Source organism: Trypanosoma melophagium, assembly GCF_022059095.1.
Source record: "Trypanosoma melophagium isolate St. Kilda chromosome Unknown ctg21segment0, whole genome shotgun sequence".
Classification (NCBI taxonomy): Eukaryota; Euglenozoa; class Kinetoplastea; order Trypanosomatida; family Trypanosomatidae; genus Trypanosoma; species Trypanosoma melophagium.
The window spans coordinates 377,182-400,740 of record NW_027125151.1 but is presented as its reverse complement, the minus strand read 5'-3'; the positions used below and the strand labels follow the sequence as shown (position 1 = coordinate 400,740).

Genomic DNA, 23,559 nt, shown 5'->3' with positions numbered 1-23,559 from the left:
ATTATTGTGATTATTATTATTATTATTATTATTATTATTATTATTATTATTATTATTATTATTATTATTATTATTATTGTGATTATTATTATTATTGTGATTATTATTATTTTTGCTCTTCTTTTATTGTTGTTTTTTAATTATGTTTGGTCTTCCTAAGTGACCGCTGCAGTTCCTGAGCCTTTTTTATTTTGTTTTTCTTTATATATATATATATATATATATGTTTAAAACCCCCTCTCTCTCCCTTTTTCTCATCGCCACATGATTTCATTTTCTTTTTTTTTTTTCTTTATTCCCCTTTTCTTTTCCCATTTCTTTTTCTTATCTACTTTTTCAAGCTTCTATTTTTACTTTTCATTTTTCTCTCTTTGCTTGTTCTTTCCCACTCATCACTTCTCGATTTTTTTTCTTCTTTTGTGTATTCGTGTTACTTGCATGCGTCTCTTCATGAAGTTGATTAGGGTTGACATTTGCCAACCAACCGCTTGAACATGTGTTTTCGTGAAGAAGAAGCAAAAAAAAAACTTTTGTCTTTTCCATCATTATTATTATTACTATTACTATTGTTACAGCTCTACTATGAATAGTGCTGATCACTACTCTTGCGACTGCTGTTATTGTGTTTGGTGTTTCTCTTTTTTTTTATGTTTTACTGTATTCTGCAGGGATATTACGAGGCATGTGAATCTTATTGAATGCATAATTGTTTTCTTCTTTCTTTCTTTTTTTTTGAATTTATTTATTTGTGTTTATATGAACCACAAGGTGCTGGTTTGTTTTATTTCATTTTTTTCTTTGGTTCTTTGTTCACTCTGGTGTATATTGAACCATACAAAAAGAAAAAAAGAAGCAGCCGTGCACACATACAAAAACAAACACATATACGTATTTACATATATATACATAGAACCAACGTGAGAAATACTAACGTATTACCGCCTTTACTCCACATAGCTCTCTATCACTATCTATCTATATATATATATATATATATATATATACATATCAATTATCTACCGCTCTTTCTATTTAGTTGTGTAAAGTTGAATGGATGAAGCCTCTGCGTTGGTGGCGTGGGGACGGCAAGTCCTCGCAAACAGACGCCTGCAAAAACAGCGGGAACGTTTAGAACGTGAGCAGCAGAAAGATCCGAATGACTCCGCTGCACCATTCATAAATCCATTAGCGGCTAATCGTATCAATACTTCATGGAGTTCTATTGATCGTGAATTGGAGGCCCAACCGTTTCTTGATGAATTGGCCTTTACACAACGCAGTACTTTAAAGGGCGGGACTTCTCCACAAACACGAGAAAATAAGAATGCCACTATAGAAGAAACTGTTGAAGTGGCACAACTCCGACGACGTGTGGATTTGGCAAAACAAACTCTGCGTGAGTTATTAATATTAGAGAGACGCAATGAAGAGAAATTTCAACATCGTCGAGAAGAGTTGCAACGTTTGCTGGAACAGAATCGTCTTCTTCGCCATAATGGCAATCATCATAATAATGATAACCCTAGTAATTCTGCTGAACACTCACAAAAAGAAGCAAGGGAAGAATTCCTCTCCACACAGAAAGCATTACTAAAGAGATTACATGATGAAAAAGTAGAGGGGGCGGCAGTAGCGGCAGTGGTGGGGTGTGCAAGTAATGTGCGGAATTGGAATCATCGCGTGTTTCAGTCACTACGTGAAGTGTTGCACGGATGGCGATTGCACTTTATACCGGCCCTTCGTCAGTTTTGTGATTTTTTGCAGAAACTACCCGCATTACCGCAACAAATGAAAGAAGAAGAGAATAATATAATATTTCCACATCGATGTAATGACATGTATCCAATGATGAATGTATCTGGGGATTATTTGACTGGTGTGGATGTGTCCTCTTCCTGGAGGATGAACCAAAATGACGATAATAATAATAATAACACTAAGAATGAGAAGAATATAAAAGGAACTGTAGAAGAGCATTCTTCCTATAATGGATTGATGGCGTCAAAAAGGAAAGTGGCTTTACCAACAGTAGAAAGTTATCCTGAACTGAAATATATAGATACACTACCAGTGCAAGAGGCAATTGATGTAATCATACATGCACTTGTAAAGGCAGGAAAAGAGACGGTGACGTGCTTATCATATCTTATAGATTTATCAGATCGGAAAGATGCATCTTTGTTAGATCTTCTAACACTTTCTGAGAAACACATAAAGGAGCAGCAAAATGCACTGGAAGAGGCGCACGACACACTTGAGAAATTACATGATGAAAAAAATAATCTTGAGGTAAAAGGTGTTAAACTCAGTGATGAGTTGGAGGAACTACAACAAAAGATCTTGACATTAAAACTACAACGTGATCAAGATCAACATGATGAAAAGGAACGTACGAATGAACTTCAAAGTATCCGTGCCCGCATAAATGAAGTAAAGCAGAAACTTGAACAAGAAGCTTCTTTGAGAAATGAATCTTTACAAAGAACTGAGGAAGCTAGAGATCGAGCCGAGCGTGCGGGACAGCAGAAAGCCATACTCGAAATACAAATACAAGAGATGGAAGAAGAACAGAGAATGTTAGAATCTGAATTATTAACATTACGTCGTACCGCGCGTCATGCAAAGGAGGAAGAAGATAAATCAGCGGAACTCCTTCAAGAGCACTTTAACGAGTTTCGCGTCTGTCAATCATCCCTTCATACCGCACGAAAGTTCTACATGGATCTGCGAGAGAAACATGAAAAGGATCGGAATGAGTTAGTCACACTGCGCTGCCGTATACAAGAACTAAAAAGTCAAATCGCGAATGAAGAAATGGCGTGTGATCGTGTTATTGTGGAGATGAACATTCAACGCGGGGTGGAGGCGGCGGTGCGGGAGGAACTGGCAAGTGTGCGAATTGAGGAAAGACAACTGCGAAGTGAAACCGCCGCCCTGCGCATTTCGCTTCGCCGCGCAGAAGCGGAACAGACGGAGGCGGAGGCGAAGTTGTTGTACCACAGACAATTGGCAAACGATGAAGTACCAAAAAGTACAACAGGAGCAGGAATAGAAATAAGAGGAACAACAAGGATAATGGGATCAGCTCCACCAACGCAGCGGAGTTTGGCGGAAGTTCTGTTGGAAGCGAAGAGTGAAAATGGCAACGGACCACCGGCGACTGTGGGGCATAGTGATGTAAACCCGTCACGTGGACAAGAGAGAGAAGAGGTGATGTGCACGACAAGTGATATTGAAAAGGAATGGCAACGGCCGAATCGTAATAATAATAATAATAATAATAATAATAATAAAAGGGCAGAACTGCAGAGAGTGCTGCCCACCCATCGTGGGGAGGCAGCGGAGGTAACTCTCAAACCGCGTGTTGTAGAGAGGGAACAGGAAGAACTCGCAGCCGTGCAATCACACTCCTTAAGAGAACAACAACGACAACAAGAAGAAGAACCGGGGATGATTGCAGAGAGAATGACTGGTAGAAGAGGAAGAAGCAGTATTAATAGGCCGTCCATGTCAAAAAAGAATGACAACGGAGGTGATGATGAGGAGCATCATGAAGTTCCCCTCATCGTTTCACGACCATCACGTCGTGAAATGTATTTGAACTTTGTTGATGAAGCTAGTGAATTGTATTACACTAGAGCGGATCCTCATGGCAATTCCAATGGATGGGTTGGCTAACGAAAATAGAAAAAAAATATCATGGACTTTGGAGGATACTACATGTAGGCGTCCATGTTCTATTGCCTCAATTCAAAAGGTGTACACATACAAGATAAAAAAGACGTCCCATATTCTGGATTTTGCTTTTGTTTTTCTGTCTCCTTTTTAGTGTTTTGTGGGGCATGAAACAATATAGTTGCTCTATGTTGGTTTTATATATTTGTTTCTTTTTTTTCTTTCTTTATTTGTTCTGTTATGTGCGAAGACGTTTATCTTACCGGAAATACTAAAGGGTAGTAAAAGGGGAGGTGAACAGAAGAGGAGGAAGAAGAAAAAAAAAGAAGTAAAGAGAAGGGGAGAAAATTCTTTAAAGAGTCGTAGTTGTAATGGGAGTTGTTCGCTATCACCTGCACATCGCCGATGGTGGAGATCCATCTGCGACCGTTACGGCTGCAACACTATTCGCACACTTGGCATTACGATGTGGACAATTACGCAATTATCTCTTGCTTAGCGCTAGTACTACTGATGCTAAACGACAGAAGGACACAAATCTACCACATTCCAATAGTGCACGCATGGTACAATTAACAGCAGCAGCCGCAGCGGCAGGAACATCACCGTCTTCAGGAGAAAGCACAGAAGATCAGGTACTATTAGCGGCTGAGGCGCTTTTGCGTGGAGATGAACATTTTCGTTCAATGATTAATGATGATGGAAATGTCTGGAGCGCAGCTGTTGCGACTGTAAAAGACCGTATTGTGCCTTATCCGTGTTTTAGCTGTAACTTTGCGGAATCAGAGTTGTCTCTTGCACGATCTAAAGGACGATATTTTGATTTTATTGCCACAGCAGATGTTGCCAGTTTTGACTATTTATTGGATTATTACATGGCATTACGAGTACAAGAGTCAAAAGGCGAAAAAAGTGAAGAAGAGAGTCATCTTGTGTTGCAGCTTCGTCGAAAAGTGGGTCTGGTGCACATATTATGCGGTGAACCAGCCCGTGCTGGACATTTATTGCAACGATTTATGGAGTTGCTCTTAGATGTGGATAATAAAACAACTTTGCAGTTGACCAATGACAACGAGGGTGATGGAAACGATGAGAAGAAAAAAATGATAAATGATGATCATGGATGCTTTGCGTGGATAAACCGTGCAGACGGTGTTGTTGCGCAGATGTACCAACTATTAGGTGTTGACGTCCTCTTCGCAGTGATATAAATGTTATTTTTTTTTTTTTCGTGGGCCTGCGTAGATGTCTATTTCTCTGATGGTGAATGTCTTATTTTGGAGTAGGATGAAGAAAATGGGGCAAAACAACAAGAATAGAGAAATGAATTTGTGCTCTTGTGTTACCTATGGAAAGGTCACGGATAAATTTTTTTTTTTAGTATATTATCCTTTCATGCATATCTTATTTTTATAATATATCTAGCTCTTCCAATCCATTTCTTATTCTTTTTTTTCTGTATTTATTATTATTATTATTATTATTATTATTATTATTATTATTATTATTATTATTATTATTATATACATTATGCTTTAAAGAGAGGCCTGGGTAAGTGGGGAAGGAAAAGGAAGTGAAGATTTTCAACAATGATCACCCGTACCCGAGGTCTCATGACCCTTAACGTCGGCCAGGCCTGTCGTGTAATGGGATTCACCGCCCCACCACTAGACAAACGCATACTGAAGAAACGTTATGTGGAGTTAGTTAAGAAACACCACCCGGATCAACATGGACCTAATGCCTCGGCAGACCACATGGTTATCGTAACTGAGGCATACAAAACGCTCGGGCGACTTTTAGATGACGGGCGAAGGGGAATAACCCCATCGGGTTTATCGCAGGGAAATAATAGTTCTGGTAATAACACTCATAATGGTGCAAGTAGCAGTCAAAACGTGCGAGATGAAATGGAGGCGGAGGCGGCGGCGTTTGTGACTCCCGGGGCACCGCTGAGTATGGCTGGGTGGACACTTCCCTGGCAACGCGGTCGAACCGTGTTTTCGCAGAAACAACAGGAACAGGAACTGCAAGAGAAGATTTCCTCACTTCACGATTATGTGAGGAAGACACGTGCGATGGAGCGGGAGGCGTTAGCACGAGCCAATCGCGCAAAGGAAGAGTTGAAAATGTCAGAAGGATCTCATGGATTTACAGCAGAACACTTTGAGGAAATTAGGCGTTTACAACAACGAAATCCATCTTGGGTAATAAAACGAAAACCACTTATAGTGCTTATATGGAACTACTATAGGAAGCGACTTTCATTAACGCTGAGAGACTGGTGGGATGCTGTTCAATATGTCTTCCTTGGGCGTTAGAAACATGGGACAGTGCTTTTTTTTTTTTCTTCGGCATGCATGGTTGACATTTTGCTCCTTCTTTCCTTTAGTTCTATCTGTATGTTGGTGTTGTTTATAAATATATACACATGCATGTGAACTGATCATTTTTGATGCATTTGTGTATATATTCTGATGTTGTGATTTATGTATTTCTGCGTATGGAGTCTATATTTAATCTCTTTAAATGAGAGACAGTAAAAAAAAAGAAAAAAAAAGCAAAAAGAAGAAGCTGCAAAATTAATGAAATAAAATTATTGAAATAAAAGGATGTTAAAAATTTGTTGTGTTTTTTTTTTTTTCCTTTGTTTCTCTTTCTCTCTTTAGGCCACATTAGGAAAGAAAGGCAAAGTATAGCGGCACCCTCCCTTACTTCCTACTTGGTCTTGGTGTGCTAATTGCTGTTATTGCTATTCACGAAATAATCCCCCACATTGTGGGGTAGGGGCCTCTCGGACTGTTTGTTGGTTTTTTTTTTTCCTTGTGCTTTTCACTGAGAGAAAGAGATGTCCTCTGAAGCTGGAATACCGCGGGAGATCCTTACATGGATGCGTGGTCTGCGACTCCCACGTACTGTGCGTTACCCAAAGCGGGATTTGTCAAATGGATTTCTCGTCGCACTTATCTGTTCGCGTTATTGGGCAAGTGTAAGCATGCACTCCTACGAGGACAAACTCAGTGAGGCGAATAAGCGGAGTAACTGGAATATGTTACAAAAGGAGTTTGCCCGAAACAACTGCCCCATCAGTGATCGTATGATTGATGGAATGATTGCCTGTCGCGAGGACTATGCCAACTCACTATTGCGGCAATTATACACACAGTTAACAGGACGCGTTATTGTAGAAGCACCACCGTTACCGGCACCAACGGTGGATACGCCACAAACATTTATGGCCCATTCCACGGTTCATGCGCCATCTACATTAAGTGTCGATCTCTCCAGAACGTCTGGTGATAACTCTAATGCGGTGGCATCGCGTCTACGGGAACTACCAGTGCGAAGTATGGCAGCAATAAGAGGAACAGATCGTGTTTCAGCACCTGTAGCAACAATGAAACGTGTTTTTCAAGCTATTACAGATGATCAAGGAACTATGGATGCTGCGGCAGCTGCGGTTGAAGAGGGTAAAGGTGAAAATAATAGAAAACCACCAATGGGATTTTCCGTCTCATTACGTCGCTCAGAAGTACAGCAAACCGTTGTGCGTCCACCTCCCAAGCATGAAAAACAAAAGCCACAATCTGTGGATAACAGGGACCTAAAACAACAGCAGCAACAACAACAAAATCAAAAACCAATAGATGGATCATATCCCGGTATTATATATATTGATACACCAGTAGAAATTATTGAATCTCTTATACGGAAACAGGCCTCTGGACAGGATTGGCCTTGTGTACGTGATGATGTTACAGCCTTTACAAGTTATTTTCTTCGTGAAGAAGCGAGTCTTGGGGCGTTAGTGCAATGTCGTGTCTGGAGCACACTTTTGTCTAGTGTTAATGAAGTGATGGAGTCTGTCTTTCAACACGGGGCCTCTCTTGCAAAAGTTGCTGAACTTTTCCTTGCCACTCCATCTTCGGCCTCGCAAAAACAACAACAGCAAAATGATTGGAATCATCAACAGGTGCGAAGTCGACTACCTTCCTCTTACAGTTCCTCTAGTGTTAATATTAAAGGAGATGGATGGAAGAAACAAATACTGACAGAGAATCATTCAGTACCTCAACGTTATGCATTTATAGCCTCTTTGCTTTCGAGTATGTCAGATGCTGATGCTTTTCTTACCGCATCGGTTTACTGTGAAGATATTTTACCGTATGCGAAGGTTTACTTGTGTTCCCTTGAATATCCAACTGCCGATATTCACGCATCACTCCTTTGCGCTGCATTACCTACAGATAGAAATCTTGCAGTAAAACTTCTACCTGACTTGCTCTCTGCTGTGTATGATGCTTTAACGGGATTAAATAACATTCATGGAAGGTGTAGTTTTTACCTTTTACTACGTGCTGTATTACTGCGTCTTTCACATGGGCTTCGTTGTGGCTCTACAAGATCTCCCTCACGGCATTCGGGAAGTATGGTATCTATGTCTACGGTGAGTGAAGATGACGCACTTACTACAGGTGTAGTTGCTATTACGGGGTATAATATTGTGGCTGCTCTTTCGCATGAATCACCCACAGTACGTCTCGTTGGTGCGCATCTCGCTACAGCTCTTGGTTCAATCAGTAGCTGTCCAACTGTGACATTGTTCCACACTGTTTTACCGTTATTACGTGAATGTATGACAGGAGCCTCACTATTGTTTAACTGTTTATGTGCTTCTTGGTTACGTATAACTGTAAGGTGCCTCAGTGCTCCTTTGAGCGACACGCTAGTAACAGCAGCCGAAGGTGAGGAAGATGATGGATTACGCACCCGTGCGATTACACATATGGTGGCGATGGTGAATGCTCTTCGTCTTACTTTACAGGTGCCTGGATCAAATAAGATGAAAGTTTTCATAGCTGAACAACTAGCACTTTGCCTAGATGAATTCTCAAGCACAGATGAGATGCGAAGTCTCTTCAATGCTGATGAACTCGCTGTATGTATTCTTACAACTCTTAAAGCGGCACCTGAGGGATATGGGACGATGTTCTTTTCACCTCGTTCCGCTGAAGATGGCCGTTCACGCAGTCAAATAGGCCGATTGGGACGCTCTCATACATCTGCATCTCTCTACAGTTCACTGCTTGGTCCACTGCACGTTAACGGTTCACTGCGGGACTGTTACCCACTTGCTCTTGCAGAGGCAGTAATTGTGGTGTTTTCCCCTAAAGAGGGTTTGTCCCCCACTAATGTCGGAGGAGATAAGGCCAACGGTAAAAGAGATAGTACACTCTCTACGATTGCTACTACTACTACGACATCAGGGAATGTGTCAACACGGCAAATAATGGCGAAGGCTACAGTACTTTTGCGTAAGCGTGTAGTACCAGAGGAAACGGCACAACGTATAAAGTGGATGTATAGAATTATTGTTTCTAGTAGAGGCGATTCTGGTTTTCCAGAGCGACCAGTCTCTCTTACTGCAGAAGCCGCGGCCATGCGGTGGGGTGCTGTCATGCAGCATATGTACTCTGAAATCGCCGTACTAGCTGCAGCGGCGGAAATGGTATTTTCACAAAAAGATGCAATGGCAGACGCAGCAGCAAACACCATTGCACAAATGGCAGGAATGGCTCAACAGATAGTCCTGCGATGGTACACGGAATTATATAGAGATGGCCAAACATTACTGAAATCTGCTGCTGCTGCTGCTAATGGTGGTAGTAGTAGTGGTGCTAGAAAGGCATCCATGGCAAGTCCTAACTCAACCGAAAGGTTAGCAGAGGCAATGTTGTGGTATCATAAATCTTTTGGTGGAGCGGCAGGACAAGATCAAGTGAAGCAACAAGGAGAACAAGAAACACACCCAAAGCGACCACCTAGTGGTATGGCTAATCGTGGATCAACCAAGGTATTCTCGTAGAGGGCTTATAAAGCCAAATGGAGGGGAATACTAGACTGAAGAAGAAAGAGAAGAAAAAAATAAAAAGAGTTTTTGTTTGTGTATCTGAGTTGCTGATTTTATCTCTTGGAAGAGGGAAATCCTCTACTGTTCTGTAAATAGATGTAAGAAAAAAAGAAGAATTCAAGGAAAGAAAAAAGAAAGTGAGAGAAGGGAAAATGAACAGTATTCGCGCCTTTCATACATATACATGTATGTAAAAACAACAAGAATCAAATGTAACGTGCAGCAGAAGGAAGAGAAACATGTGAAGAAGAAATATAAAGGTATTTCTCTATCTTCATGAGTTTTTTTTTTTTGTGAAACCACTTATCTTTTACTGTATTGATATTCCTATTTATTCTCTTTTTGTAGTTTTGTTTTGCTTCTCTTCTCCATTTTTCTTATATTCGCGCTTGAAATTTGTATTTGTATCTGCATTAACTATTTCCGAGAAGAACACCTCGGCCACACCTAGTAAAATGGGACTAAAGCAGAAATTGCCACCTAAGAAGGCCGCTACCAAGAAGAGTAATGCAAAGAAGAGTTTCGCCGAGGCGGCGGCAGATGCAGCAAAGGCCGCTGTTGAAACTGTCACCGTACGCACTGAAGCGAAGGCTCCACGCCGTCGCGTGAGTTTTGAGGGAGTTGATCAGACAAAGAAGACATCCGCTGGAAAGTCTAACACATCATCATCAGCAGCAGCAGCAGCAGCAAAACGTGCGGCGGTGAGTGGTATTATTGAGGCTAAAAAACGTCGCCGTGATGAGGAGAAAGAGGCAGCAGCAGAAGAAGAAGAAAAGGATGTAGAGGACTCTGATGACCTCCACGATAAAAACAACAGCAGCAATGATGAGAACAGCAGCAATGATGATAATGAGAGCCACAACAGCGAGGATGACTTGAGTGATGTAGCCGATGCCGAAAGTGAGGCGAGTGATGAGGCGGCGTGGGAGGAAACAAATCCATTTGAGAAGTCCCAACGCGATGGCACCCGCCTCGCCTATCCCGCCCTCCGCCTGCGATTTCTCCCACCGGAGTTTCAAGAGCCGCAGTTGTACAAATTCCTCGGACAGTTCGGTGCTCATGTGCTGAATTGCTTCTGTGTACGCAGTCGCCGCACACACCAGTCGAAAGGAATTGCATATGTGCAGTTCGACACAGACGCGGTGTTGCCCATTGTTGTGGAAGAGTGTCACGGCATGTCTCTCGCCGGCCGCGCTCTGCAGGCACATCGCGTTATATTACATCGTGCAATGCCCACAAAGGAGAAAACCGCACGCCGACGACGTCTCGCGTATGTGTACAGCACACGCGGAAGACCACTGCAGCGGCATGATGTACGCCGTAAGAGTCCCATTGCGGCATTGGTGAAGTATGCACGAAAGGAGACGGCAAATAATGCACATTTGAAGCGACTCGGTATTGACTACGAGAGCCACAGCTTCGCAGAGCAGTTGGCAAGTGTACCAAAGCATCTCATTATAAGCAAGAAGCAGAAGAGTAAAGAACAACTGGATAAGAAAGAGAAGAGCAAGAATGATAACAAAAAGAGTAATAAGAAGAATGTGGGTCGTGGTGGAAGCAGTAATGGTAATGGTAACGGAAACGGCGTGGAATCCACAGTCGTCTCTTCTTCACTGCCAACAGCGGGAGAAGCCAAACGGCAGAAGGTGGAAAATAAGTCGTCCAATGGCCCTATTAAGAAAAAGACAGTTCCTGTTACTACTACTACTACTACTACTACTACTACTACTACTGCCACCACCACGGCCTCACCTGTGGTAAGTAAGCGAAAGGGCAACAACTCCTCCCCCACTCAAAAGCGTCGCACAGGCGTTAAGAAAGGGTGAAGAGACAATGAGACTGGAATGAGCAAGAAGAAAAAAGAAGAAAAAAAATGAAGTTTTTTTTTAAAAAAAAAAGAAAAACAAAAAAATGAGTAGGAGAAGAAGTGGATGATGAGGATGCGAGAGTAAGCTGGCGGAAATGCAGTACAAGGACGTGTCAGTTTTAAACATTCACACTACGTGATAACGTGTAAGTGAAAGTGGCTATCCACGAAACGATAACATCGAGCCAATGACATGCATGCATACATACATAAAAGGGATACATTGTAGAAATATTTACATACACGTTCACGCAAAAACGTACATTGTTGTCCCTTCCTATGATAAATACATTTATTATATGTGCCGCTGTCTGAGTCTCATTGTATTTCTTATTTTTTTTTCGTATATATATATATATATATATATATTTCTCTGTCGTTGTTATGGATTTTTCTTTAAACTTTTTTGAATTCCTGCTATGCACTGTTGTTGTTCTTTTTTTCTCTTATTGTGTTTTGTTTGCCGTTGTGTTCACCACAAAAAATAAATCGAATGAAAAGGATAACGAGCGGGCGTGTTGATTGGTGGTGTTTTTTTTTTTTCTGGGGCGAATATAACGGTCGCTAATCTGGAACTAGAGTCCATAGAAATACGCCAGCCACTCCTTGTAGGAAACTCACTTTGAACTAAATACGTAATTGTATACAGAACTATAGAATTATAGGCATATATATATATATATATATATATATATATTCTCTACATTCCGAGTCTTATTTTTACTTTTTCGTTACTGTCCTTCGGCCGATAGGAGCAACGACATAAAGAAAAGCATTCTTTGGCTATGTTCGGATCAACCCTTGTTACTGAAGAAAGTCTCGCGCTGGATACATACACCACCAGACCTACTGGCAGTTCTGCTATTGCTGTTAGTGATGCGATTCCGTCGCTTTGCGATGTTTTGGCTCATAACCCTGAAGTGGGCCCACATGAACACACCAATAGCGTTAATAGAAGTTATTCTGATTTAGATAGTAAACGGTTTTTACTCTACGCTGCCGCTTTATGTTGGGCCCGGACAGCTTTACAGCAACCATTCAATCTTGCACTAGCACGTCAACAAACATGCAGTGCTGCCAGTTCCATGTCAGCTCTGCAGATTGTACGTCATGTGTACCGTTCCGAAGGTAGACTGCGTGGTCTCACACAGGGAATGACCGCCCTTACATTAGGCTGTGCCATTAGTGAGGCGATATATCTTTGGTTGTTTGAATACAGTCGAGAAAGACTTCCGTTAGAGAGTGACGCTTCAAGAGATGCGGTGTCTGGATACATCTCAGATGCGGCATGTCGTTTGGTGCATTTACCCCTCAGTATTGTGGCACTTCGACAAATGACGGCAAATAAAGTGAGGGGAAATGTAAAACAGCAGAGAAGTGGAATGTTTCGTACATTATCCTCCATGTACCGTGAAGGTGGAATGCGTACGGTGTTTGCTGGATATAGCACGACCTTATTAGTGGGATGTCAGTGGACTGCGGTGTGGTGGTCTATGTATGGCTATACGAAGAGTCGATTCTATCAATTAGCGGATAGATTTCTAGAGGATGAGGCAGAACAGAAAAAGCAAAGAGATTTAAAACTAAAAGAAAAGGATACATTCTCTTCTGCCTCATTCCTTACTTCATGGAAGCAGTGGTTATGGGCAAAAGACGATAATGTCGTGTTAAACTCCACAGCCTCTGTCCTTACTAGTGCGAGTACGGCCGTTTTGTTTAATCCCTATTTGGTTTTACGTGCAAATCTGCAAGTCACACCAAATGCTCGTATGTGGCGAGTTGCACGTGATTTGTATCGTGCCCGTGGCGTGCGTGGTTTCTACGGTGGACTCGCACTAAACGTTGGAACGTGTTTAATAGATGGTGTACTGGCGTCTACATCATATGAGTACGCCAAGTTATGGTCGGATAAGACGCATCTGAAGAAGAGTGTGTAAAGGATTATAAAATATCTGGTTTTACTGTTTGTGTTGCCTTCTCACTTTTTTTTTTGTTTCTTTTTTTCTTTTTTGTTGGGGTAGGGGGAGGGAGGGTTTGTGTGTGTGTGTGTGGGATGGAGGGATAATATTTATGAAGAGGGGTTTATTTTGTATATATATATATATATATATATATATATATATATATATATAGAGAGAGAGAGAGAGAGAGAGGAAATGAGTGAAGGGTAAACTTGCACAGGCAGAGTGAGTATGGAATAAAGAAAACAGTTGTAGGAATGGAAGAGGCAGATATATATGTATTAATAGATGAGGGAAAAAAGGATAATAGATGCTAATTGCACTTATATACTCTAGGTATTATATTTATAGGGGAAAGAAAAAAAAGAAATATTTGCGTATATATATTTCCCGAATATACAAGCGAAAGAGTGGCTCTCATTGAAATTTACTTTTGCTTCTTTATTATCTTATTTTAAATTTTTTCTTTCTTTTTTTTTTGTTAATTTTTTTTCTTTTTCAGTATCTATGTGTGAGTTTCCAAATATATACTCTATCTTTGTTTCTGAGAGTATTTTCATTTTTTCTAATAAATGTATGCATCTATATGTCTAAATGCACCGTTTGTTATAATATATTATTAATTCCAAATAACAACATAATGGAAAGAAAAATTATAGCAACTCATTTGCAGACATTGTATGTCTTCGAAAAAAGAAAAAGAGGCTAATTATTGAGTCTATACAATAATAGGTGTTTCTTTTTTTTTTCTGTGTTTGTGTTTGTGTTTTCGTCAGTAATCTTGTTTTTTTTGTTCTGTTTTTTCCTATCAATGTTTGCAATCTAACAGTAAATGATTTCTTACTTTTGTTTATTTTACACATGGTAAGCAAGGTGGATTTACAAAAAGTTTTTCTTTCTTTGTTTTCTATTCCACCTTATTGCATCCTATTGCTCTCCATCAGTTTATAAATCAAAAGATAAATATATATATATTTCAAAAATTTTTCCGTTTTTTTTTTTTACGGTAATACGTATATATATTTCTGTTATTTTATTGTATAATTACTTTAGGTATAACTTTTCCTTCTTTTGTTCTTTTCTTCTCACTCACTTGATATGTATAACTATATTGAAGTTGTTTCATCTCTCTATTTCCTCATTGCTTCTTCTTCTTTATTATTTCTCTCTCTCTCCATTTATTGTCATATCATATCCAATATATCCTCTTATCCATCATCAAGAGGATATCTCTTATCTATTATTTTCTTTACTACTACTACTACATTAACAAGAACAATAAAGTCAAGCACTAATTTCAAATGACCAATCCCACCTTTGGCAGCGATGCGACTGTAGATCCCGATCTTCCCATCTCCCCAGACGGTGTGACGTATCATCTCAACTGCAAAAGTGCCGATCTCGCCGATCGTATTTTACTCGTTGGCGATCCCGGCCGTGTGGCATTCGTTGCCGATTTCTTTGATGCCGGCAGTATTAAATTCCGCAGTGAACACCGTGAAATTTATATTGTGACTGGGACTTATAATGGCACGCCTGTCTCTGTGGTGAGTACTGGCATGGGCACGGGGAGTGTGGAGATTGTAGTGAATGAGATTTATGTGTTGAAGGAGTATGATGTGGCGCGGCGTACATGGCGTCCACGTGTGGGTGAAGCTGCCACTAATAATAATAGTGGAGAGTTGTTTGATCCCGCAAGTGTGAAATTGATTCGTGTTGGAACGTGTGGCTCTCCAATGCCAACGATGCCCATCGCTGCCCTCGCAGTCACGCGCTATACAATTGGGATGGACAACACGTGTCTCTTTTATAAAGCACCGGCGTTAACGGCATGTGCAGATCTGCAGGAAGTACGACGAGCCACACGCGAACACACAGGACTGCGGGATATTGACATTTACGCCGCGAAGGCACATCCCGCCATTACACAAGGTATTGTGAATGCCTGTGAGTCACTGAATCGCAAACTTGCCACTAATAATAATAATAATAATAATAATAATAATAATAATAATAATAATAATATGCCGCAGGTGTGTGTGGTGGGGGCGACGGCGACGGCGAGTGGCTTCTACGCCTCTCAAGGCCGCGTGGTGGGCCGATTTCGCGATAACATCGCCGTGCCGAATTTGGTGGATGAACTCGGCCGTCTGCGCCTTAACGTGAGTGAAGGGACAGAGCAGGTGGCAAATATTGAAATGGAGGCGAGTGCACTTTGTTATTTGTCGCAGGTGTTGGGATATCATGCAGGCGCAGTGTGTGTTGTGGTGGCGAAGCGGGCGGGCGAGAAGCGGGAATTCGCAACAGCCGAACAGACAAAGAATGGTATGCGTAATGCGGTGCGGGTGGCACTTGATGCGATTGTGGCTCTCTAGTTATATATATATATATATATATTCTGTATACGGTACAGAATAGAAGAAAAAAGAAAAGAAAGCAAGACCGATGCAGAGAGCAACCACATTATAATTAAAGGCAAAAGAAGAAAAAACGACAAAATAAGAATAAATTAAGAACAACAGTTGATGAGATAATCCAAAGGGAAAGTGTCGAGAAATAATAGGTATTGCAATATTGATTATTTAAAACGACAAAAAAAAACGAATTGAGACAGACTGAGAAAAAGGTAAGGAAAGACGAAAAAAAAACGTGTTGAATTTAAAAAGGTAAAAGGGATGATGCTTGCTTTGGGGCAAAGGGTTCTGATATATACTGGACATGGTCTGGTGTATGGATATTAATTTTGTACAAGGAATATGGAAAAGAAAAAGGTTTTAGGTAAAGATTCGTGTACGAGAAACAACACAGAATGCACCGGGAAAAATAAAAAAATGTGTTGAAGAACTGAAAATTTTCTTTTTCTTTTTCCTTTTTTTTTTTTCTCAGCTTGCGATACGAATGATCGAGTCTTGCTGACTTTTATATCGTGTATGGGTTTAACTATTAGGAATATTTTTACTTCTTTTCATTCCTAACAGCGTGTCAATAGTAAGTTTTTGGGATTCTTTAATAAATAAATATTTGGTACAATTTCAATTTATTGTTTGTATTTTTTATACGATATGGGGTTACGAGTAGTAGAGTTAAAATACACTGTTTTCTCTTGTTTCTTCTTTTCTCTTTCATAGGTGAGGTAAAGCTAAGATTATTCCGCTTTTTTTTTTCTTCTCCTATTGTTCCTGTTCCCGCACAAAGTGTATACATTTCTGTACTGAGGTTTTGGATGTTTCTGGCATTGATATTCCATATTCACTCGTGCATAGGAAGCAAGGGAGAGAGAGAGAAAGAAAAAAAATAGGGATACCTTAGTTTCTCTCTTTTCTTGTTTGTTTCTTTGTTTTTCACTTTAGTTACAGGCTTCGCAGCATTATGAGTCAATATTGATTTACACATAAGCTATCGTAGCAAGCGTGTTTCTATCGCTCTCTTTATATATATATATATATATATATATATATATATATATATGTTTCTACTTGTTCTTTATGTATTGTATTTGCCGAACTGGGATTTCCTTTTTTTTCTTTTCTTTCTCTGTTAATTTTGCTTATGCCATACTCTTCTTAACATTTATTTCTAGTCCTCACGTGAAGCTAAATAGTATACGAATGATTGAACATGATAAGAAATGTTTCCACAGGAATAAAACGAACCCGTGAGGATCGTAATATTCCAATATCTTCTCTAAAGAGACGATTGCGGTGTCCATGGTGTAGTGATGGTTTGTTACTTAATCCCAATGATGATGTTAGGGAAATAAACAACACAATCACGGAAATGGATGGAAATAAAGAAATGGAGCATCTCTGTACAAATAAAAGTTCCTGTCGATATAATGAAGTACTGCAGCGAGATACAACCATTGCATTTTCTGGTATTCGAAAGCAAGAATTGTTGAAGCTATTTTATGCCGCGTTTTATGCCCATCGCTGTTGTAATGCAAGAAAAACTGTGTGTTCTGCTGGGAGTATTGTGGCAGAGAAGAGTCCGCTATTTGTGTTGTCTGTGGAATCTCCAGAATGTGATGCGGAAAGTCCTGTTTTTTACTTTTTCGTTTGTGATAACTGCGGTGTAAAGGAATTTGTCTGTTGAGTGTACTTGTATTGTAATTATTATTATTATTATTATTATTATTATTATTGTTATTATTATTATTATTATGCGTATGCCTATGATGATGATGATGGTAATAGTGTCATTATTTTATGAATAATGATACAGAGTAACTGATATATTATTGTTTTCTTTTTTCCCCCTTTTTCGGTCCCTTTATATTCTTTATTCAATCAAAGGAATATAACTATATATATATCCCTGTATATACCGTTTATTTATTTATCTATTTCATTTGCTTATTGTATTTAACAGTAGTTCCAAACATGCATTTACTAGAGAAGATACACCCGTCTATTGAGGCCACTGTTGATCGTATTATATCTGGAGCGAATAAAACACCCACGTCTGTTGTCCGCGACTTTGATGGCTGTGAATATTATATACAAGTTCAATTACAAAATCCCTCATCATCCCCAACAGTAGAAACAAAGAAAGAATCCACAGATAGCAATGGCGACGGTAATACACATATCGCCATATCTACTCCTTTAGCCGCCGCCATCACTATTGCCCTTCAGCACAGCACCCCATTTAAAGAACTGAACATTCATTCCAACTTTGATGAAGTTCTCCCACTTCTCTTCCCATCGGCGTTGCGAAAGTTTGTGAAACCACATGCCCACAACCGCAGTGATGGGAAGTTTATTGCCGAAGTGCATCTCCCAGCCACTCTCTCTGCAGAAACCCGCACAGCCGCACTGCGGGCGGCATCGCAATTGCGTATTTGGAGTTACATTCCCGTCTTTTCACACCAGTGTGACGTGTACTGCCAGTCCCCAGAGACGGTAAAGCCAGTGGTACTGCACCACCACACCGGAGAGGAGATGCTGCTCTACAGTCATAGGGGGAATTTTATTGTGGTCATTGCACTGCGGGCGGCTAGTAAAGATGATGCGGTGTTTATGCGGCACTTTCTGCAGGCAATGATGGATGCGAAGAAGTTACAACGGGAGATTAGTGCCGCCCCCGCATTTGTGTTTGAATACGGTAAACCACCAGAGTCGATTCCAAACAATTTATCTCTTTTATCCACTAGTGAGGTTGGTGGGAATTCGAATGTGTTTTGGTGTAGTTTTCAGCTTTTTCGTCGGCAGATGGAGCCAATGGAACATTTGGTGGAAACCGTCACACAATTAGTGAACTTTCGCAGTACACTTGCGTATCACATTCACGCCGGTCGAACGTATATGCATGGAATGATGCGAAAACGGGTGGAGTCAAGTTTGCAGGTGTTAAATAGAGCCAAAACTAGTTCGACTGGGAAAGCTAAGATTACCCTTCATTAAGGTTTATTATCGTGAGTATATATATGTGTGTCTGTGTCTGTGAATAAAAAAGAGAAAGGAAAAGGAAAAGAAGAAAACATGATTGAGTGAGTCAGAGTATGGGGAAAAAAAAAGAAAGGAAAAAAAAAGAAATTGAGTTCGATTTTTGTTTGTATGCATTTGCTCTCTTGTGTTTTATTCTCGGGAAATCGTTTATCTGTTATTTATTTTCTTTCGTTATTTTTCTTTCTTTCCTTTTAATGTGGTATAGTGTTTCTGTGTTTATTTATGGTTATAGCAGTTGCCTGGAATGCTGCAACATTTTTCACGGTTATCTCTTGATCCAAGGAAGAGAAATACCATTTTCTAGAGAGACTCTCATCTAAAGCAAAATAAAAAATAAAAAAAATCAACGACAACGTTTAAATATATATATATATATATATATAATATGTTCGACGGTTCTTCTGTTGCAAACAGAGAAACACCCGAAAAATGGCTACACGCTGCGAATTCACTCACTGCACTACATGCTGTTAAGACTCATCTAACACATAACACAGAATCACAACAAGAAGAGGTGTTGGGTATTGAAGTAGATGTACGCGTACTTCCTAATAGAGAGATTCCGGTACTTCGCCACGATCCATTTCCTGTAGATAATGCTATACCCATAATGGATTCAGTGGTTAAACTCACAGAGTGGCTTGAAACGCTTGCTGAAATAGTACAACAGACACAAAGAAGGCGTATAGGTGTGGTGAAGTTTGATTTTAAGGATCCCACTGCTGCAGTATTAACATATGAATTGTTTACCAAATCAAATGAGTGGTATAAAACATTATGCAGGTGTTTTTCATTCTGGTGGAATGCCGATGTTGTTATGGCTGCTAATTCCGCCGTACTGCCAGTAAGTAAAAATGGATTATCGTTTCTTTCACTCCCTCAAATCGAGCTTCATAAGATGATTTATACAGTTGTAGATAAACTTGGATTTGGTCTTTCATTCGGTTGGGTCCTCCCAGATGGGTTTCGAATGTATGATGTAAATGATATTTACAATATGCGAGTTTTTCTACAACGCCTTGCAGCATTTGAAGAGAAGTGGCATTTTCGACCATCGTGTATTACCTTTGCAGTACGCTATAGTGCTGTATTTGGTGAAGAGGATAAGTGTATTAGTGGCAATAGTAGTAATAATAATATTAAGAATAAAAACGAAGTGTATACTTCTCTTTGGGAGACATTTGATGAGTTACTGCGAGAGGCAAGTTGTTTATTTACCGTTGATAATGAGGTCCCACCGTGTTTTCTTACTTTTTGGCGTGCAAGGAGTGAAATAATCAAAGATAAAGATATTGCTATGGCTAAATCACGTTTTCCTACGTGTACAATTGATGTGGATTGATTCCTTGTTTGTTTTTTGTTTTTGTTTTTACATCAGTTTTTTTTCTTTTTTTGAGAAAAGAGAAGGTAAATAAATACATGAAACTGAAACATCAGTGTTCTCTCTATATGTATATATACATATAGCCATCTCAATTCAATTATCTCTCTATCTGTATTTCTTTTCTTCTTTCGGTAGTTAAGATAGTTCAAGGCCTTGCAGTGGGTGAAAGGGGGAAGGGAAAATACACCACAAGAGCAGAAAAGGTAAACTAGAAGAAGTTCAACAGAGAAGAAAAGGAAAAGAAAAAAGAACTCCATAAACAAACAAATAGAGAGAGAGAGGTATATTCCCCTTATCTTTCCCAAATTTTTCAGTACAGAAGTGTAAATCCGAAAGAAAAAAAAAGATCACACAAATAGTGCCCTATCCGTCCTAGTTCCCTCACCCATACACCTAGTTTTACGCTGCAGGAAAGAATATAAAAAAATAAATAAATAAATAAATACCGAAATATATATTTATATATTTATATTACACAGATGCAGCGACACCACAGTGCCTCTCATGGAGTACGTCCAGAGACAAAAGGCAAACCCGCCAATCGTGCTGGCAGTGCACGTGTGAAGCGGGCCGTCGTGCAGGAAGCCCCACAAGACGATGTCACTTTTTACACCCAACGCCTTAAGGAACTCAGTGCCCAATATGCGAAACTGGAGTTGGAGTATCAACGCAAACTGGCCGCCAACCGTCGGGCAATACGACAAATGCATGATGAGAATACACATCTGCGTACAATTCGGGCCGGCGGTGGCGATGTAACAGAAACGGAAATGGAACATCTCGAGCAGCGTCGTTTTGTTGCCATTCGACGTTTAAATAGAATGGTGCATCAAATTGAAAAGCTTGAAGAAGAAATTCGTAAAGAGGAGCGTGAACACCAGCTCAGTAAAGAGCAGACGGAAGAACTGCAGTCACCACTGCGAGAATCTATTAGTGGAAGTCAGAGTGTAGCTTTACGGATTCAAAAACTTGAGAAACAGTTAGACACAACACTCTCAGAACAGCAGTGTGTGATGTCTATTAAGAAGAGTTATGAAGAGATGCTTGATCAGTTGCGTATGGAGGGTATTAGTCGTGAGGCACGAGTCTTTGCCCTGGAAGCGGACCTTAATGCTCGATGTAAAGATTACGAAAGACTTGTAGTGATGTATAGAAATACAAATTCCGATTATCAATACGTTCGCGAAGAATTGAATAAATTTAAAGAGTCATTTCTAAAAACGCGAACATTAAAAGATAAAGCCCTCGCCGATCGTCGAGAACATGTGGAACAACTCCTTAAAGAGACCCAACGACTAGAGCAGTGTGAGGTGGAATTACAGCATGAGATGGAATATGAACAGCAGCGGATGGATGAGGCACAGACAGAACGGCATGCTGTTCGTCAACGTCGTCAACGTTCTGTTAGTGCGATGGAGCGTATTGCGCTTTCTATGGAACAACAACGGGAAAATGGCGGATTGGATAACAGTTTTAACTCACTCGATGATTCCCCAGAAAATGAAGAACGCGTACGTGCGTATGAAGTGGCATTTCGTAATATGATGCAGGCAACGGAATCCACAACACTTGAGGAACTCACCACAAAGTATGAATTGGAGTACGCCACACGCGTACAACTGCAGGAACAAATACGAGTGGAGAAATCACGATACGAAAAACTGCGTAATGACGTTCGGCAATTAAGGGATAAAGTACGGCAACGTCGACACTGTGGTCTTGCCCCACCACCTATTACACCCGCATTGCGTGATGAGTTATTACTATCTATTGAAGATGCCGAACGTACACGTGATGAGGCGATGAGGACAAGTGCACAATTACAGCAATTACTTGCAGAGGTGATGCGTCGTGTGGATGTATTGGCGGCCGCACTTGTAGTCTATCACCCAGAAGTGCATTTCCCACCCACACAACCAGACAATCTCGTTAGCCATTTACAAATTGTACAGGAGAAACTCCTCTCACTCGCAGATGAGAGTGTGGGGCATGACAATGCAGAGATGGATGTGGTTCCCGCTATGGTGATTGTGCCGTCTAATAACACACGTGTGCACTTAAAACACGCCCATAAGACTTCACCAAACACCGTCATGCAATCTAATCCAGATGCGGTGACTCCCATTCGCGATTTATTATTAGACGGCGATGTGGGTAAAAGTAATAGTCATACGAGTAGCAGAAGAAGCAGTGCTGGCAGTTATGATGGTATTGTGCCAAGCGGTGCATCCACGGAGCAGAGTCTCTCCATTTCCTCAACGCCATCGCACGAGGATGAAGTTGTTAAGAGTGGTGGTCGGGCAATGAGTTTATTAGACATTGATGCACCACTCGGCCGGGAACAGATTAAACGATTAGCCGCCGTTGTGGTGCGGCGAGAAGTTAGACGACGACAGCGGGAAGAACGGCAACGCTAATGTCGATGCTTTAGAAGAGGAAGAGGAAGAAATGGGGAAAGAGATTAGAAATATGTGGAAAAAATAGAAGTAGGAAAGAGTTTAATATGATGTGCCTCTTGGAGTACTGAAGAGAGAAAGAGAGAAAAAAAAGGAAACACAGTAGTGATGGTGATGTCTGCATATATATATATATATGTGATGTTTTCTTTTTTTTTTTTCTTGCTCTCTCTTTTCTTTTTTATTTATCTCTCTTTATCTATCTTTGTGTAAGTTGGGCGTAGTGAATATTAGCTACTTTTCGCATCTTTTTTTTTCATGATATTTTTTTTTTTGCTGCTGTTTTACTTAGAGAACGAGAGAGAGAGTGAAGGGATTCTTTTTTTTTCATTGTCTAGATGAGACAATAGAGGGAGTGTGAGAAAATCGGAATGAAAAGCGCTGTTTTCTTTAATTGGTTTTAAGAGAAGAGGTATAGATAGATAGATAAAGACCAAGGAGAAAGAACATGCACCATTTTTTTTTTTTGTTTCCTCTTATGATGTTTATTACAATTACCGTATTTCTCAATATTCTTTTCGTTTTTTCTTCCCCCTTTCTTTCCTTTTGGAACTTTATGGTTTGAAATAACCTTTTTCTGTATGAACCTTTCTGAACTTTACAGTACAGTATTTATCTTTCTCTTTTTTTTTTTCGTTTATATTTTTGCCGCACCTTGTTTTACAAAAGGGGGAAATAAAAAATAACATAAGAGTGTAAACAGAGGTGTAAGGAAAAAAGAAAAAAAAGGTCTCAATAAAAAAAAAAACATTGCAATTACACGGTGTTGGGTGTGGATAATAAAAATAATACAAGTGGAAAGTGACTGCCGAATACTGTTGAAAAGGGAACAACAGCGAAAGAAAACAAAAAGTTAAC

General features: G+C 40.1%; 11 protein-coding genes across 11 annotated transcripts; all 11 read left to right on the top strand.

The window, feature by feature from the left end:
• Positions 1 to 1,050: 1,050 nt before the first annotated feature.
• LSM04_006284 (uncharacterized protein) lies at positions 1,051 to 3,678 on the top strand (the record flags this gene model as incomplete). The annotated part of the gene is made up of 1 exon (XM_067331003.1): positions 1,051 to 3,678. One exon carries the CDS (start codon positions 1,051 to 1,053, stop codon positions 3,676 to 3,678), a length of 2,628 nt encoding a protein of 875 aa, XP_067191987.1.
• A 368-nt stretch (positions 3,679 to 4,046) lies between these two features.
• Positions 4,047 to 4,886, top strand: LSM04_006502 (uncharacterized protein; the record flags this gene model as incomplete). The annotated part of the gene is made up of 1 exon (XM_067331002.1): positions 4,047 to 4,886. One exon carries the CDS (start codon positions 4,047 to 4,049, stop codon positions 4,884 to 4,886), a length of 840 nt encoding a protein of 279 aa, XP_067191991.1.
• Positions 4,887 to 5,264: 378 nt separating this feature from the next.
• Positions 5,265 to 5,996, top strand: LSM04_004119 (uncharacterized protein; the record flags this gene model as incomplete). The annotated part of the gene is made up of 1 exon (XM_067331001.1): positions 5,265 to 5,996. The coding sequence occupies one exon, from the start codon at positions 5,265 to 5,267 to the stop codon at positions 5,994 to 5,996; it is 732 nt and encodes a 243-aa protein (XP_067191946.1).
• Positions 5,997 to 6,523: 527 nt separating this feature from the next.
• Positions 6,524 to 9,541, top strand: LSM04_006914 (CH-like domain in sperm protein; the record flags this gene model as incomplete). Its single annotated transcript, XM_067330999.1, has 1 exon — positions 6,524 to 9,541. One exon carries the CDS (start codon positions 6,524 to 6,526, stop codon positions 9,539 to 9,541), a length of 3,018 nt encoding a protein of 1,005 aa, XP_067191998.1.
• Positions 9,542 to 10,041: 500 nt separating this feature from the next.
• LSM04_006543 (RNA recognition motif domain) lies at positions 10,042 to 11,412 on the top strand (the record flags this gene model as incomplete). Its single annotated transcript, XM_067330998.1, has 1 exon — positions 10,042 to 11,412. One exon carries the CDS (start codon positions 10,042 to 10,044, stop codon positions 11,410 to 11,412), a length of 1,371 nt encoding a protein of 456 aa, XP_067191992.1.
• Positions 11,413 to 12,238: 826 nt separating this feature from the next.
• LSM04_007253 (Mitochondrial substrate/solute carrier) lies at positions 12,239 to 13,390 on the top strand (the record flags this gene model as incomplete). Its single annotated transcript, XM_067330997.1, has 1 exon — positions 12,239 to 13,390. The coding sequence occupies one exon, from the start codon at positions 12,239 to 12,241 to the stop codon at positions 13,388 to 13,390; it is 1,152 nt and encodes a 383-aa protein (XP_067192007.1).
• A 1,325-nt stretch (positions 13,391 to 14,715) lies between these two features.
• LSM04_001426 (Nucleoside phosphorylase domain) lies at positions 14,716 to 15,789 on the top strand (the record flags this gene model as incomplete). The annotated part of the gene is made up of 1 exon (XM_067330996.1): positions 14,716 to 15,789. One exon carries the CDS (start codon positions 14,716 to 14,718, stop codon positions 15,787 to 15,789), a length of 1,074 nt encoding a protein of 357 aa, XP_067191891.1.
• Positions 15,790 to 17,032: 1,243 nt separating this feature from the next.
• Positions 17,033 to 17,506, top strand: LSM04_007634 (uncharacterized protein; the record flags this gene model as incomplete). Its single annotated transcript, XM_067330995.1, has 1 exon — positions 17,033 to 17,506. The coding sequence occupies one exon, from the start codon at positions 17,033 to 17,035 to the stop codon at positions 17,504 to 17,506; it is 474 nt and encodes a 157-aa protein (XP_067192017.1).
• Positions 17,507 to 17,793: 287 nt separating this feature from the next.
• LSM04_009053 (Actin-related protein 2/3 complex subunit 2) lies at positions 17,794 to 18,816 on the top strand (the record flags this gene model as incomplete). The annotated part of the gene is made up of 1 exon (XM_067330994.1): positions 17,794 to 18,816. The coding sequence occupies one exon, from the start codon at positions 17,794 to 17,796 to the stop codon at positions 18,814 to 18,816; it is 1,023 nt and encodes a 340-aa protein (XP_067192038.1).
• Positions 18,817 to 19,246: 430 nt separating this feature from the next.
• LSM04_008455 (Protein of unknown function DUF2181) lies at positions 19,247 to 20,203 on the top strand (the record flags this gene model as incomplete). The annotated part of the gene is made up of 1 exon (XM_067330993.1): positions 19,247 to 20,203. The coding sequence occupies one exon, from the start codon at positions 19,247 to 19,249 to the stop codon at positions 20,201 to 20,203; it is 957 nt and encodes a 318-aa protein (XP_067192028.1).
• A 521-nt stretch (positions 20,204 to 20,724) lies between these two features.
• On the top strand, positions 20,725 to 22,662 carry LSM04_002821 (uncharacterized protein; the record flags this gene model as incomplete). The annotated part of the gene is made up of 1 exon (XM_067330992.1): positions 20,725 to 22,662. The coding sequence occupies one exon, from the start codon at positions 20,725 to 20,727 to the stop codon at positions 22,660 to 22,662; it is 1,938 nt and encodes a 645-aa protein (XP_067191915.1).
• Between the last annotated feature and the right edge of the window lie 897 nt (positions 22,663 to 23,559).